Here is a 15,066-nt window from a genome sequence, read left to right on the forward strand (position 1 = left end):
AAGAGTTTCGCAGCATAATGGGCCAGGGGAGTTAAGGAGTCCCAGCACAGTTCCTGGGGGCAGGGTGCAAGTTGCCACAGAATGGAAATCAGCTCTAGGCAGGCTGTATCACGGGGACGGGAAGGGCTGTGTCAGCCCCATTTGACCATGGCAGGCCTGTGAGGATGGAACTGGCCTTTGTTTCCATCACAAATCAGAGACATCAGGTTCAAAGACAGAGCTTCCTGGTCTTTGCTTCTGACTACAAAGAGCAGCTGGGTTCCAGGCAGACCACTGAGGCACAAAGAGGCCTGGCACCAAGAAGCCTGGTGAGCTCTGAGTCTTTTCAGCCAATGCAAACACCCCTCAACGTTAACTCTAGGATGGAGAGGGAAATGTGGAGACTTCACATTTCTGGCAGGCCACTATTCCAGATATGGCCTGCCGTCCAGGCCATATCTGGAATAGTGGGGCCTCCCACGTACCTCTCTTTAAGAGTATCACTGATAGATTGGTGGTCATCCAGAGAGAGAAACAGGACGTGCTGGGGACCAAAACCAGGAGGACAGGTCAAAGGGCAAGTGAATTCCTACCACTCTCCTGAACTCCCAGAGCCCAGCTCACAGAACAGAGGGAGCAGGCCTGTTCCATGTGGTCCCTCAAGACAGAAAGGGGGCCAAGGGGTAAACGCTCTGGGGAACAAAGGACAGAGGAGGCAGTCCTTATCAGTGGTAAACCTTTTGTCCCAGGAGGTGACAAGCAGAAGATGAATGACCACGACTGTGGATGCTGTGGATGAAACCTCTGGCAAAGGGACACAGCAGGAGCAGACCTCTGAGCAACTTCCCACCGAGACACCAGCTGAAGGATTATTTTCCTGACAAAAAGTATTCAAAGTACATGAAACCCACTCGCTCAACTTGGCCATGTCTGCGACGCGCCAGGGAACACTGTGCCAGGGGAACGAGAGCTCGGGCAGATGGAGCAGCAGCTTGGGGGTTCGTGCCCTCTCTTCAGTATGAAAGCTGGGCCCTGTTTGTGTTGGTGTTGTTGTTTAGCATTGTTATTTAACTGCTCTTGTATTTACGCCTTCAGGAGAGAGAAGAGGGCCCTGCCTCCTGGCACGGCTCTGAGGCCTAGATTCTGGCATCATTACAGAACAGGTATCAAAGAGTGCCTGGTGAGACTAGGCCAGGGGAGGGACAAGGAATCTTTTGAAAGCCTTTGGGAGAGGGAGCGATGTGGAGGGTGAGCTTCCCCGACCTGCTGCGCCAGAAGTCCACCTGGCCCCTCCTGAGACCGGTCACCTCAGAAGCACAGTCTCTTCTGGCCACAGCTGTAACACAGCAGCCACATGGAGACTGGGCAGCAGTCCTTGGGCACATCCTGAGGATGCCACACCCAAAGCACCAAAGGCTCTGGGGGCTACCACTGGAAACTTCTGCCAAAAAAACCAGTGTGGGCATCATGCAACATCTCAGGATGCGGATCTAAAATTCTCCACCCAGGGCCCAGAAGCAGGGGCCAGCTGTGCTCCCCGATGCCACGGAACCAAAACCTGCACACCATGCTTGCCCCACTGCCTCTACCAGCTCAGATCAGCCAGAAAGGCCAAGCACTGGGCAAAGCAGAAGGTCGACCATCAGATGTATTGGGGAGAGGAGGGATGGGGCACCTTCAAGAGTGCTTCCCATGGGCAGCGGCCTTAGCAGTTTGCTGGGGGCTCAGGAGGAGCAGGGAGTTCATGGGGCTCCTCCGGCAAAGATGAGCTCCAGGGCCGCTTGGATGTCCCCCCCAGTGGCTTGCAGGGCCCGCAGGCTCAGCTCATCATCCTGGATGCCCATGTCACGCAGCTGCTGCAGCTGGGGCTGCCACTGGCTCTGCAGAAAGACGGGACAGGCAGAAGCTGTTAGTTAGGCTCCTATGGAGACTTGCTTATGTCTGTCTTTTCAGGGGGAGAGAGAAAGGTGGGTTCCCCCAGTAAAGTTGCTGATGTGAAGTTCCATACAACACAGCGCTTCTAGGAGAACTACAAGAGAGGCCTGAGGGTTTAGAGAACAAGTTACAGTAAAAGTTTTTCCAATAAAAAAGGGGAAAATGTAACATAAGGATCAAAAGAGAAATCACAAAGTACTCAATGTCTAAATTTCAAAAGATTAAGTTACTTTCTTTCTCCTGCTGTTATGTATAGACACACACACAAACACAAACGGGTGGGGGGGTACATTTTTAAATTAACTTCGCTTTTTACTATGATACACAGTGAAAAGTCTCACTCTCATCTACTCCCCTCCCCGCCCCGATAACGTATTTTATTTTCTTTGAAGAAATATAAATATATGTTCCTATATTTACCCTTTTCTTACACCCCTCCTTTTTTTCCCAACATATTAATGTATCCTAGAGAGCTCCCTATGCCAATACATAAAGAACTTTTTAATAACTGTATAACATTCCAACTTGTGGATGTCCTGAAATGTAGCACAACTGGGCTGTTCCCAGTCTTTGCCATTACAAACAACACTGCAGTGACTGATTGTGTACAAATGTCATCCTCTACATGCACATACATCTTCAGGATAAATTTCGAGAAATGGGACTGCAAGGAATTACACAGCTTTAAGGGCCATCTGTACTTCCTTCTTCATGAATAGTCTGTTCATGTCTTTTGCCCATTTTTCTATGGCATTCTTGGTCCTAAACCACAAGAACTTCTATAGTTCGGGGAGGTTTTGCCCTTTGTCTGATACGTGCAGATTTCTTTCCCAGTCTGTTATTAGCTTTCAGACTTCACTTGTTTTTTTTTTGTTGGTTGGTTGGTTGGGTTTCATTTGCTATGCAGCAACGTTCACATTTATTAACTCAAAATATCTTTTACTTTTTATACAATGGTTCCTCGATTTTGACTTTCAGATACGAAAGTCCTTCTCTACCGTAAGGGTTTAAAGAAATTTCGTATTTTCAAAGCTTCATCAATATCTCTATCCCATGCAAAAGGAAGTGCACACCTGAGGGAAAAGGCTGTGTTTACACTATGGGAAGGAGAAGGCAGTGGGGATGAAATGCAAATTCAGAGAAGCAGGCAGGCAAGGGTGAGGATGTGCTGGGCTTTTAAAAAACCACACAAACCAACTCAAACTCATGTTACAGGCATGTAACATGAAAGAGAGAGACATGAAAGCTTCTGAGATGGAGAGCAGAGTGAACAGGCATCAGGATGGGGAAGATGAAGGAACGGAAAAGACCAGCTGTCCAGGGGTCCTGCACCCGTTCCCCTCACTGTCCACCAGGGCCATGTGGGCTGGCGAAAACCACAAGGGCCTGACCCTGTCTCTATCACTTAATGGCCTGATGACCGTGGACAAGTTCCAGAAATGACTTTCATGCCCCAGGCTTAGGAGCAAAGGAAAGAGAGTGAAGCAAACAGCCTGTGCACAGAGGCATGCAGTACAATGTGAACCCCTTGGGTCATGCACTTAGCTGCTAGCTAAGCTTCCACATTCCATGAGGCAGGAGAGATGGTGTCACTCGCTGCTTAAAATCTTCCACAGCTCCCTGGTGACCACAGGACAAAACTAATCTCCTTACACAGGCACTCAATGAGGCCCTCACACTCAGCCTCCTGCTCTCCTTTACTCTGGCTCCATCTCAGGATCTTCCCCACAAGGACACCACCTTCTGGTTTTGCCTATTTGAGTTTTGTCACCTGTACCTCCACATTCACTCAAACAGGTGGCTGCATTTGCCTGGACACCATGTCCCCTCAACCAAACACCCCTTCCCTGCCTGGCTAACCTCTAACTAATTATTTGACAGTCAGTCCAAACACCCACCCCTTCCTCAGAAAAGTTTTCTCTGACCTAGGCCCTCACCTCAAGCCTGGGCTGGGCTTCTCGCCCTGCTGCTCCCTCACTGCAGTAACTGCCTGGCACCCCTCCATGGCAGGGATCAGCACTGGCTCGTCTCTACCCCAGGAGCTGGACCCAGGACCGGTATATACATGCTCAAGGCTCAGTCACCGCTCACAGAACGGAGGAGTGTCTCTTCAACTAAAACTGCCACAAGTGTTCAAGCCAGGTGGTCAGCGGAGCCTGGCCATGCTCACTGGGGGCAGGAGCAGAAGCCACAGGGACAACTGCCCTTGCTGGGAGCCTCCTCTCCTGTCACACTGCCACACCCCAGCTGTTCCTGGAGCAAAGCAGGCCAAGTGGGAAGGGCCTCCAGAGAGCAGAAGAAAGCTCAGTGTCCAAAGTAACTAAGAAGCCATGTGAACATCACGAGTGGGGAAGACTGACCTGAAGGCTGGGCTGCCCGGAGGCCTGCAGCGCATGCTGTAGAGCTTGGCTGAAGAGATCATTGGTGATGGGCGTCCCTGACTGGACGCCAGATGACACTGGGGAGGTCCCTGAGGAATGGCCCTAGAGACAAACCAGGGTCAGCGCCACACTCACAGACACCTCAGTCTCCCAGCACATACCCACTGATGTCACATCACCCCAGGGTGCCCCTGGGTGCCCCACGACAGCCTCCCAGCAGGGGCCTGCATGAGACAACCACACAGAGGTACCCAAAAGCTCTCTATGTGGGCAGGAAAGGGTCTGTTCTCTTTTGCTCCAGGGAGATGGAATGGAGCCCCCGACCTAGCCTAGGACCCAGCACTGGGAGAGATGGCCTTGCAAGCTGGAGTGACCGTCACCAGGAATGCTTAAGCCTGTGATGTCTGGCCACTTTCAGGGACAAGGAAGGGTATACTGTGTGATGGGAGGTTCTTCCAAAGTGCTGGCAGGAGTTAATCAGGCCCGTGATGAACCCCAGACTTCTAAGCCCTAAAGGCTCGTGACGGGAGGTCGCCTGAGCTGCAGCAGGAAACCCACCAGGGCTCCAGGTAGTGTTCGGCTCAAAGCAGATCTAGCACCGGGATCATCAAAGGTAAATCCATTCTACCACTGGGACCTGCTCCCTTAGGGGCCTGGCCTTGATCTTCCCGCCCTCTCTCCATACCTGGGTGCCAGGAGTTGGCGTGTGAGAGCTGCTCTCCGGAGTGCTGGCCAGGGCCAGGGCGGTGGCCAGCTCGCTCTGGGTGATAGGCCGGGGCCCCGCAGCTCCACTGTACCCCAGCGAAGCTGGGCGGGAGCTGGGTGTGCTGCTCGAGGGCGTGGACCTGGCGCTCTGAGCAAGAGAGGCACCAAGAATCAGAGAGGCAACCCTATAACATTCTCAGATGAACCCCAGTCCTGCTCCAGGAACAGTTCTTGGGGAACCTCCCCAAGCTGCCAGGTTCAGACAGCAATAGTATGACATCGCTGGGTCACCAAAGGGCCTCAGCTCCCCTCCCAGCTGGGGCATGCCAGGTCCCAGGGAGGGGTGCATCCCCAGCACCATCTCTCCCAAATGGCAGGCAGCCAGGCCACTTACTGGGTGAAAGTCATCCTCATCATCAGAGAGCCCTTCAAACAGGAAGCCACCTGGAGGAGGGAGAACAGATTTCAGGAGGAAGAACAGAAAGACACAGGCACAGCCCCAGAATCTCAGCTCTAGTTACTCTCCAAATTCATATTTTCATCTCTCCCCTTGGAAAATTACAGGACAGATGCACTCCTTTACTCAAACTGAGAGTTCCCGAGGAACGCCCTCTGCCAGCACTATACATAGCTGCTGAGTAAAGCAAACCCCTGGACCACTGCCCGCTCCCGAGGGGGCCTGCGTTCCACTGTCCTGGGGCTCACCTGGCATATCCCGGTACGAGCTGGAGGGCATGCCCCGGGAAGAGGCGTCGGCCCCCGGCAGCGGGGTGCTGCCTGCCACTGAGTGCAGAACCAAGACAATGGCATTGACCAGAGCCGGGTGAGCAGGCACTAACCTGAGATGGGGCAGGAAGAAACCCAAGGGTGACTAAGAAGGAAAGAGCACCCTTGGCCATGAAAGGAATTCTGGGTGCCCCTCACAACAATCAAGTCACCCACGCCTGCCCTTCAATCTCCCAGTCTTCAGCACCTCCCTCCAGTCGGCTTGTGCTTCTGCTGCTCTGTCCCCAGCAACAGCAAGGCCTTCACCCCCGGACCCCTCTGCTGATGCTTCCCCTTCCCCTCTGGCAATGCATGATGGGACATGCACAGCCCAGGAGGCTCAGGGGTCAGTTTCTGGTCTTGAGTCTACCACTACTTCACTGGGCAATCTTTGACAGGTCCCTTCTCTTTCCAGGCTTTGGCTGTTTTCTTCACTTGCAAATAAGGGGACACAACCTCTACTATCCCTTCCAGCTCTAAAATTTTGGGAGGTATGCACCTGTTTCTTTCCCAGCTTAAAATCCTTCAAAGGCTCCCTAATATCTACTGAATGAGATCTAAACTGAGCATGGCCTGCAAAGCCACCTCCCTCAGAACCCTGTTTCATCCCAACATCTCTGCATGCTCCTGCCCTTGGGCTTTGTTATTCGCCCCACAGCCCTTGCTCCTTCTCCCCTCCTGACACATTTAGAAGACAGATTTGGGGGATGGGCTGCCAGAGCAGGATCCAGAGCAACAATTAGGTTTCTGGTCCGACCAGGAGGAGAGATAGGGTCCCCTTAATAAGATGGGTATACTTACGTATCCAGCATGTTGGGATCAGCAAAGACAGAGAAGAGGTCCTTGTCCTGGAGAACCCCTGAAGGAGAACAGGGCTTACCTCAGAGACTGGAAATTTAGCCAGATCCAGTGGGGAGAAGAGACTTCAGGCCTCAGAGCAACCGGCTTAACAGGGACGCAAGATTACAAAGCAGCCCTCACAAGAAGCGGGAGAAACAAAGCTCCAGCAGCACAACCACGTGCTCTCCATCTTGCTCCCTACTTGCCCCCCTGCACTTAGGCTACATGCTGTGTACCACTACAGCAGCCTCTTTTCCCCTTATCTCTGGGTTCTTCCCTTATCCATCAAGGTGTGCAGGAAGTCTTCCCTGATGGCTGTGGTTTGGGCTAAAAGCTGCCCTCACATGGCTTCCTCATAGTCTCATTTATGATGTTAGTCAGGCCATATTTTTGCTGTGGGACTGACAACTCTTGGGAGGGCTGGGTGTATGGAATACATCTGGATTACTCCCCCTCCAGCCACAAGACCAGTGATTCTTCACAGATGGTCAAAGGTTCTTTAAGGTCATTGCCTCCTCCTGGTTTCTCCTTCTCCAACAGCTCCTATTTCCTTAAGCTCAGCCTTGTACTTACCAAGAGCAATGGGGTCACTGCTGAGGCCTGGGGTGGCCACAATGATCTGATCCAGAGATTCCTTATTGCTGAGCATCTTAAAGACCTGCAAGAGAAGTGGGGAGGGCTGAGCATTCCAACTAGCTCAATGCACTCAGCAAATACCCACACTCTGCTGAAGTACTTCCTCCCTCTAAGTGCTTGCACATATACCACCGAAATGGGACAGTAGCCCCAGGAAACAAATGAACCTCTTTTTTCTCTGAGATCATGGCTTACTGGAGGGGAAACAAACAATATAAAAGCAAGATCACAATAAACCTTCAATCTCTGGTCTTTTCCCTCATTTACAGTTCTAGTGCTTCCAAAATAAAAGCTCTCATTATAAGCCCAATAACAAAGGTTTCTCTAGATCCCAAAAGTCCTTTTCAATCTCCACACAATTACCATTTCACATTTATATATATTGGGAAGTTTGCAGCTGTATTAATCTTGATTATCGACTCTCCTATAGAAAGACATTTTCCCAGTGAGGAAATCCTGGTAAGGAGTGGGTGTCAGGCAGTTCAGCCAAAGTCAAAGAACGAGGCCCAGCAGAAACAGTATATGCATCCGTTGCTGTAACCATATTCATTCCATGAGGCCAATGTCAAGAGAGGTTGTATCATTATCATTAGAGGGAATCAACAATGCCTAGCTGAGAGCCTCTTTGGGGGAAGATAGGGCTCTACTGAGACCCACAGACATGGTAAAAAACTCCCCAAGGAACTCTTGGGAGCCATGGCAACCGGCTTCCAGCTCCCTCCCTACACCACTGGAGTTCAACCCCTCTCCAGAAGGCCTGGCAAGCATCTCAAAGGGGGCTCGGCACATACTCACCGCCTCCCTGTAGGAGGAGCTGCTGTGCAGGGCAGTGTGCAGCACCCGGAACTCCCGCAGGGCAGCCACTTTGTCCACAGGTTCTGGGGACAAGACACTCAGTTACCCTACAACCCAGCCCTGGCCCTGCTGCAGACGCACAACATCACTTCAGCAAGTGCCCAGATACAGGTTCCCTTCCCTCATCACCCCACTAAGAATGGGCGCCGGATCAGAAAAAACATTTATGCCATAGATGTGAAAACTGCACTCTCTTTTTTTTTTTTTTTTTTTTGTGGTACGCGGGCCTCTCACTGTTGTGGCCTCTCCCCTGGCGGAGCACAGGCTCCGGACACGCAGGCTCAGCGGCCATGGCTCACGGGCCCAGCCGCTCCTCGGCATGTGGGATCCTCCCAGACTGGGGCACGAACCCGTGTCCCCTGCATCGGCAGGGGGATTCTCAACCACTGCGCCACCAGGGAAGCCCTGCAGTCTCTTTTAAGCATCTTCAGTAGATAAACAAATTCAAGTTCCAGCAGAGGGGAATCTTACCACTTGAAAGAGACTGTTCTGATCAATATCCCACTGCAGGAGTTCTAAGCTTTTCACATTTGAAAAGGAGGAGGGTATAAGGAACTCAGCAGACTTTTGTGCAGTGATTTAAAATAAGTGCTGCAAGCCATCTGAACAATATGGAGCTATGTTGACACAATATGTTAAAAGAAAGAAATAGAACATAGTTATATGTGCATTCTCTAGTAAAACTTTGTGATGTGTGTCAGTGTGCACGTGGGCCAAGGCTGGAAGGGAACAAGCTAGGGTGACAGGCTCAGGGGTTACTCTTTTCTTTTGGACATTTTCTTTCAGGCCTCTGTAATATTATTTTGATTAAAAAAAAACAAATACAACAACGACCAAGAAAACACTGTACTTCTAGAATTCTTAACAAACTCATCACGTGTCCAAAAACAAGCATGTCACTGGGACTCAAAGCTCCTTTTTGATCTTTTGACACAATGACTCATATATATGGGAAAGTTTAGCAGTTGTCTTAGTTTTACTTGGTCACTTCACTATTTAGGACATCAGCCCATCTCACAGGACTTCAACAGAGGCATGGACCACAGCGGGGGCATTAGGAACATGGAGGCAGACAGCCATTACTGAGAGGGAGGACCACACAGAGCTGCCTCCCAGAAGAGAACGTTTGAGAGGGGTATTTAAGGTAAAGCAGATGTTTACTGAGAAGAGAAGGTATTCCAGGCCTAAGTGAGAACGAGGGCAAAGGCATGGAAGAATATGAGGTGCTTCAAAGGAACAGTAAGTCGTTCTTGGTGGCTGGAGCCCGGGGTACACACCCCTGCTCAAACAGCAGGCCTAAGTGAGATCTTAAAGGGATTTGTAACCCTCTGCTGAGAACCACCAAAAGGATCCAGGTGGGAAGGAAGAAACTGACACCTTCTCCTCCTACAGGATCTAACCTGGTGGGAGATAAAAGAAATGTGCTTCCTTTTGGAAGAACACTCAAGGATAAAATACCTAAAATGCTGTCACAAAAGTTTACTTTCAAATCTAAAAGTTTATTTTCACCTCCCAATAAAAAGTCCGTTTGTTTCAAAAATAAATCTCCAGGCAGAAGGAGGGATAAAAAGGACTCAAAATCTTAAGCCAGTAATCAGCTAAGAGTTATACTTGTCTCTTTAACATCTCTGAGCTAGTTTCACCCTTTGGAAGTGAGAGGCAGCCAGCCCAGTGCAAAGAACATGGGCTCTTGAGCCAGGAAAACCTGGATTCACACCCCAGCTCTTACATTCATTTTCTAAGCAGGTGACCTTGAATAAATACCTTTCTAACCCTCTTTTTCGTCTATAAAATGCTAATGCTGTTACCCTACCCTGCTGAGCCACTGTAATGATTAAATGAGATATCAAAGAGAAACAATCTGGCTGGAAGAAGCAACAAATGCTACCTTCCTTCTGTCAATACCCTCCAGCCAAAGATCAGAGGGGTACACCTACAGTTGAGCAAGATGCGTTTACTGCCCTTACAGAGAGAATGCCACCACCAGAACCATGGGGCATCTCAATAAGAGGGAGTCAGAAAGAACTTACAGGATTTGAGCTTTGGTTGGGTGACTTGGCAGGTGAAGTTTAAGGAAGCGGGGTTTTGCTCTGGATTGGAGGCTGTCAGGAAGTGGGGGTGATTTTATGATCACATATCTTAATAATTCTTATATAGAAGGAAGGAAAACTAGCGCAAGATGAAAGCTGTAATTGGTAAAGAAGCAGCAGTCACTCATAATAGCCAGGATAGAGGGATATTTGATCATTTTTGTGGTTTGGACAATGTTCATGTTTTTGTCTCTGTTCAGAAATGAGAAGAATCTTGTTTTTGTCTTGATCCATTACAGTCCCAGAGTGAGTGGCCTTGTAGATGTTGGTGACCTGTGAAATTGTTCATGTTTCAAGGCCTACCTGAAGGCCTGGCCAGCCCCCAGATGTCAGAGACTGCCTTTCTCTTTCTCACTTCCCATCAGGGTACAAAAGAAGATCTTTTTGTCCTTCATGTTTACATTTGAAAAGAGGAAAAATTTCAAGCTAATAACCAGTCAAAGCAATCGTGAACGTTATTAAAATATGTCCAACTGCCCGTTTTTAACAAAGCTAATCTCTTATATAGCTTAGCTTTATCTTTGGGAAGGCCTTTAAAACACAGATGCAAAATTTAAATTATGAATTCCAAGCAGCACCTTTTATTAATAAGTCAAAAAAGCATTAGAGGCTTTGTATGTTTTCTCCAAGAGCTACTTTCATACCACTCGAATATTTTCAAGCTTCAGGAAAATAAATTATCAGTATAGCAGGAGTGAGGTGACTGAACAAATCACCAACTGCAACAATTTGCTAACATGAGAGCACACTACAGCATTTAGAGGAAAGCAAGGAGTTTCCAGCTTTTTTCTAATGAGAACAACAACAATAACAAAAAGATACAAAGTTCACTCCCTAAAGAAATTTAAATAGACACATCCTCCCCACCCCATTAAAACAGAGGGTAATGAACTTAAAAGTAGAGAAACAAATCCCTTTCTGTTAGTGGGGTTGGCAGCAAGATCAAAATTGTACTCTGTTAATCAATGTGGTCTAATCCAGTAAGTAATAAAGATATCCTCTATTATCATCTCAGTAAATCACCCCTTTGTTCCACCCAGGCCCTTGCCTCAAGAACACACACAGACCCTCCTTCCCTTGTAGATATTACAGAAGCCCTGCCTGTCTAACAGACAGCACTCTCTCACCTGGTTTCTGATCAGGCTCAGGCCAGGACTTGCGCAGAACATGGACTGTGGACCCAGGCTGAATGCCATAGAAGTCAAGGGTCTGATCATCTTTTAGCTTCCGGCCACAGTAGATCAGATCTAAACAAAACAAAACAAAACAAAACAAAACTGTTCATTTATATTTTGCTCCTCAAAACAATTTAAATGATTTTTGTCCCCTAAGAACCTTATCTTGATTGGACAGATAGCTACAGAATGATATATGCTTTTAAAAGTACTCTTACTTAATAAATACATTTTCAATTTTTTTTATTTGGCTGTGTTGGGTCTTCGTTGCTGCACGTGGGCTCTCTCTAATTGTGGTGAGCAGGGGCTACTCTTCGTTGTGGAGTGCAAGCTTCTCATTGTGGTGGCTTCTCTTGTTGCAGAGCACGGGCTCTAAGCACATGGGCTTCAGTAGCTGTGGCATGTGGACTCAGTAGTTGTGGCACACAGGCTTAGTTGCTCCATGGCATCTGGGATCTTCCCGGACCAGAGCTCAAACCCGTGTCCCCTGCATTGGCAGGCGGATTCTTAACCACTGCGCCACCAGGGAAGCCCAATAAATACATTTTAATAACAACTGTTAGCGAGCACAAACTGATAAAACACAGAATCTACACAGGAAAACTCTAGAGCTTAACACCATGGAGACTGCTCAATTTAAATGAACGGGAAAATGCAACAATAAAAAAGGATGAACCCCATATTTTTATGACTGAAAACACACTTTTTTGTTTGTTTTTTTGTGGTACGCGGGCCTCTCACTGTTGTGGCCTCTCCCGTTGTGGAGCACAGGCTCCCGACGCGCAGGCTCAGCGGCCATGGCTCATGGGCCCAGCCGCTCCGCGGCATGTGGGATCTTCCCAGACCCAGGCACGAACCCGTGTCTCCTGCATTGGCAGGTGGATTCTCAACCACTGTGCCACCAGGGAAGCCATGAAAACACACTTTTTGCCAGCTTATACCATTTTGTCAGTTTATATGACATTGCGTTTATAATATAATTTAATTATATTCACTTTCACTGCCGGGGCCTGGGTTCAATCCCTGGTGGGGGAACTAAGATCCTGCAAGCCATGCAGGGAAGGGAAGGAAGGGAGAGAGGGAAGGAGGGAGGAAGGAAGGGAGGGAGGGAGGGAAGAAGGAAGGAAGGAAGGAAGGAAGGAAGAAATTATATTTAAATTCCTTCCTCCACCTAGAATGCCCTTGCCATCTGTCCTTTTTCACTGCCTTCCCTCGAACCAACCAAAAATCCTTCTAACCACCCCTTAATACCTAGCTCAAATGCCATATACTGAGGGGCTTTCCCTAGCCAGCTCCTCCTTCCTAACCTAAATTCTTTTTTTTTTTTTTTTTTTTTTTTTTTTGCTGTCCCGGGTCTTAGTTTAGTTGCAGCATGCAGGCTTCTTAGTTGGGGCATGAGAATTCTCAGTTGCGGCATGTATGCAGGATCTAGTTCCCCGACCAGGGATTGAACCTGGGCCCCCTGCATTGGGAGCACGGAGTCTTACCCATTGGACCACCAGGGAAGTCTCCCTACCCCAAACTCTTGCTCTATCAGAGAAAGAATTCAACAATGTCACAATTAAGGAATGTTGTGATAAAGTAGCTCAGTATAAGGAACGACTAAAATGGCAACAATAGTTTCATTATGATTTGTGTTTCTATTCACCCAACAACAATCACTTCCCTGGAGTGTAACATTAGGAGACAAATCCCAAACTCTTAATTTACCCTTTAATTCCAGAATTATTCTCCCCCAAAAGAGATCAGAGCAGCAGCCCATCCCTAGTCCACAGAGACTCACCGATCAGTTCCGGGTCTGGAACAGACTCCTGGAGTTTGCCAGCAATGAGCTGCTTCAGAAATGAAATACTATAGCCTCCCAGTGAGTATTCTCCGAGCTCTGTCTCTGGCAACCGAAGAATAGATTTGGGGGCAAGTGGCTGGTCAGCCAGCTTCACCGCCAGATGCCAATCTGAGAGAGACATCCTCTCTCTTTCGCGCTCTCTCTTTCTCCCTGTAAAGGAACAAAACCTTAGTGGTTAAAGGACAGACCACCACCCTACACCGCCCCCACCCCAAGGGGGCTGAATGAGAGGTAATTCAGGGTGACACTTGAAAAAGTGCAAGATGCAGCATCAGGAGGCCAGAACTAGAACCTAGGGTCCTCTTCACTCATCCTATGACAGACAGCAAGGGACTTCAGCTCTCTAAGCCTCAGTTTCTTCAGCTTTAAAGTGGACATAAAAATGTCATGCCAGGGCTTCCCTGGTGGTGCAGTGGTTGAGAGTCTGCCTGCCGATGCAGGGGACACAGGTTCGTGCCCCGGTCCGGGAAGATCCCACATGCCGCGGAGCGGCTAGGTCCGTGAGCCATGGCCACTGAGCCTGCACGTCCGGAGCCTGTGCTCCGCAACGGGAGAGGCCACAACAGTGAGAGGCCCGCGTACCGCAAAAAAAAAAAAAAAAAAAAAGGCATGCCAGCTTAATAGGAATGTTGTGAGGTTCAAATGAGATCATCCAACACTTTCCCATATGATGTACACTCCGTGTTTCTTCATCAACTCTTGCTTTAACTACCACACAGCTTTACAACAAGCTCCCTGCCTCTGGCCTCTCCCTAGCAAATATCCATGCTGCCACCCAAGTCATCATTTTAAAACACAGATCTGATCAAGTCACTCCTCTGCTTAGAATCCCTCCAATGACTCCAGACCACCTCTATGAATAAGTCTAAACAGCACAGCCTGGCTTTCAAAAACATTCACAATTGTTCTCTCTGCCAGCCTTCCTCCTAAAGAGCTCTGGGCTGCCCCACCCTCCCCAAGCCTGGATTCAAAACAAAGCTCTCCCTCACTTTATACCTCCGCTCATCTGCTAACTCTGCATGTAACTCCTCTTCCCTCTTCCATCTCTAAGCAAACTCCTATCAAGACCAACCCAAATACAACCTCTCCTGTCCCCTCTCTCTTCCCTCTATTGTTGTCATATTCCCTCATGGCAAAGGGTTACACATATCTGTTTACTTCTCAATCTCCCCCGCATCCCATTCTTAGAGGCTCTTGAAAGCAAAGACCAGAATTTTTGGTCGCAACTGTCCCAATGCCCAGTACTTATGTGTGCCCAGAAAATGAATCAAAAACCTGAGGGGAGAAGAACCTTGTAAGGCAAGATAAGCCCTTGCTATAATCATTATTGCTTCCAAAGTGGCTTCTTTGTAAGAGGAAAGAAAAGGCTTCAGAGGCTGCCCAGAAGACCCTAAGGCATCCTCAAACCGTCCATCTCCAGGTTTATGGCAGGGGAGGAAATGGGGATTTTAATCTACCATATCTCATTTAATCCTCACAACTGTTCTCTGAGACAGGAATTCTCATTTACATACTACAGACAAAGGAACCGAGACTCAGAAAGGTGAAGTCAGTGGTCCAAGGTCACTGATAGTTTATATTGGGACCGGGACACTACCTCTTGGGTAACGACCCCACCGCTCCCACGGGACCAGCTAACTAGTCAACACACGTCGAGCCCGCGCAACCCAGGACCCAGCGCCCTCACCCGTCCCGCGGAAGGAACCCGGCCGCAGAGCCGCCGGTGTAAACACTCACTCAGGTCCTCTCGCCGGAAACAGGAAGCTCCGCGCTGCATTCTGGGAGTTGCAGTTCCTACAGCGGCCTCCGCCCTCTTTATAAATAACCAGCCTGCAAGTGGAGCTCGTTGTAAAGCTTCC

General features: G+C 48.9%; 1 protein-coding gene across 2 annotated transcripts; it reads right to left on the reverse strand.

Annotated features, from left to right (window-relative positions):
• Positions 1 to 1,609: 1,609 nt before the first annotated feature.
• On the reverse strand, positions 1,610 to 15,014 carry UBL7 (ubiquitin like 7). 2 transcript variants are annotated; one of them, XM_067029346.1, is made up of 11 exons: positions 14,945 to 15,014; positions 13,145 to 13,357; positions 11,314 to 11,433; positions 8,037 to 8,119; positions 7,179 to 7,263; positions 6,567 to 6,624; positions 5,706 to 5,839; positions 5,395 to 5,444; positions 4,981 to 5,148; positions 4,275 to 4,397; positions 1,610 to 1,859 (listed from the first exon to the last, which is right to left on the reverse strand). In XM_067029346.1, exons 1-11 carry the CDS (start codon positions 14,982 to 14,984, stop codon positions 1,722 to 1,724), a joined length of 1,212 nt encoding a protein of 403 aa, XP_066885447.1. In that variant the 5' UTR covers positions 14,985 to 15,014; the 3' UTR covers positions 1,610 to 1,721. The 2 variants fall into 2 exon arrangements, with proteins under 2 accessions (XP_066885447.1, XP_058914654.1); XM_059058671.2 differs by having other exon boundaries at positions 14,895 to 14,980.
• Positions 15,015 to 15,066: the final 52 nt, after the last annotated feature.

The sequence above is a fragment of the Kogia breviceps genome, chromosome 3, assembly GCF_026419965.1.
Source record: "Kogia breviceps isolate mKogBre1 chromosome 3, mKogBre1 haplotype 1, whole genome shotgun sequence".
Classification (NCBI taxonomy): domain Eukaryota; kingdom Metazoa; phylum Chordata; class Mammalia; order Artiodactyla; family Physeteridae; genus Kogia; species Kogia breviceps.

Excerpts from the sequence above, each read along its gene's own strand:
- UBL7 (XM_067029346.1), bottom strand. The coding sequence starts at position 14,984 with ATGCAGCGCGGAGCTTCCTGTTTCCGGCGAGAGGACCTGA. Across the intron at positions 13,358-14,944 it reads TTTCCGGCGAGAGGACCTGA|GGAGAAAGAGAGAGCGCGAA; the intron begins GTGAGTGTTTAC and ends GTTCCTTTACAG. Across the intron at positions 5,445-5,705 it reads CTCGTACCGGGATATGCCAG|GTGGCTTCCTGTTTGAAGGG; the intron begins GTGAGCCCCAGG and ends TCCCTCCTCCAG.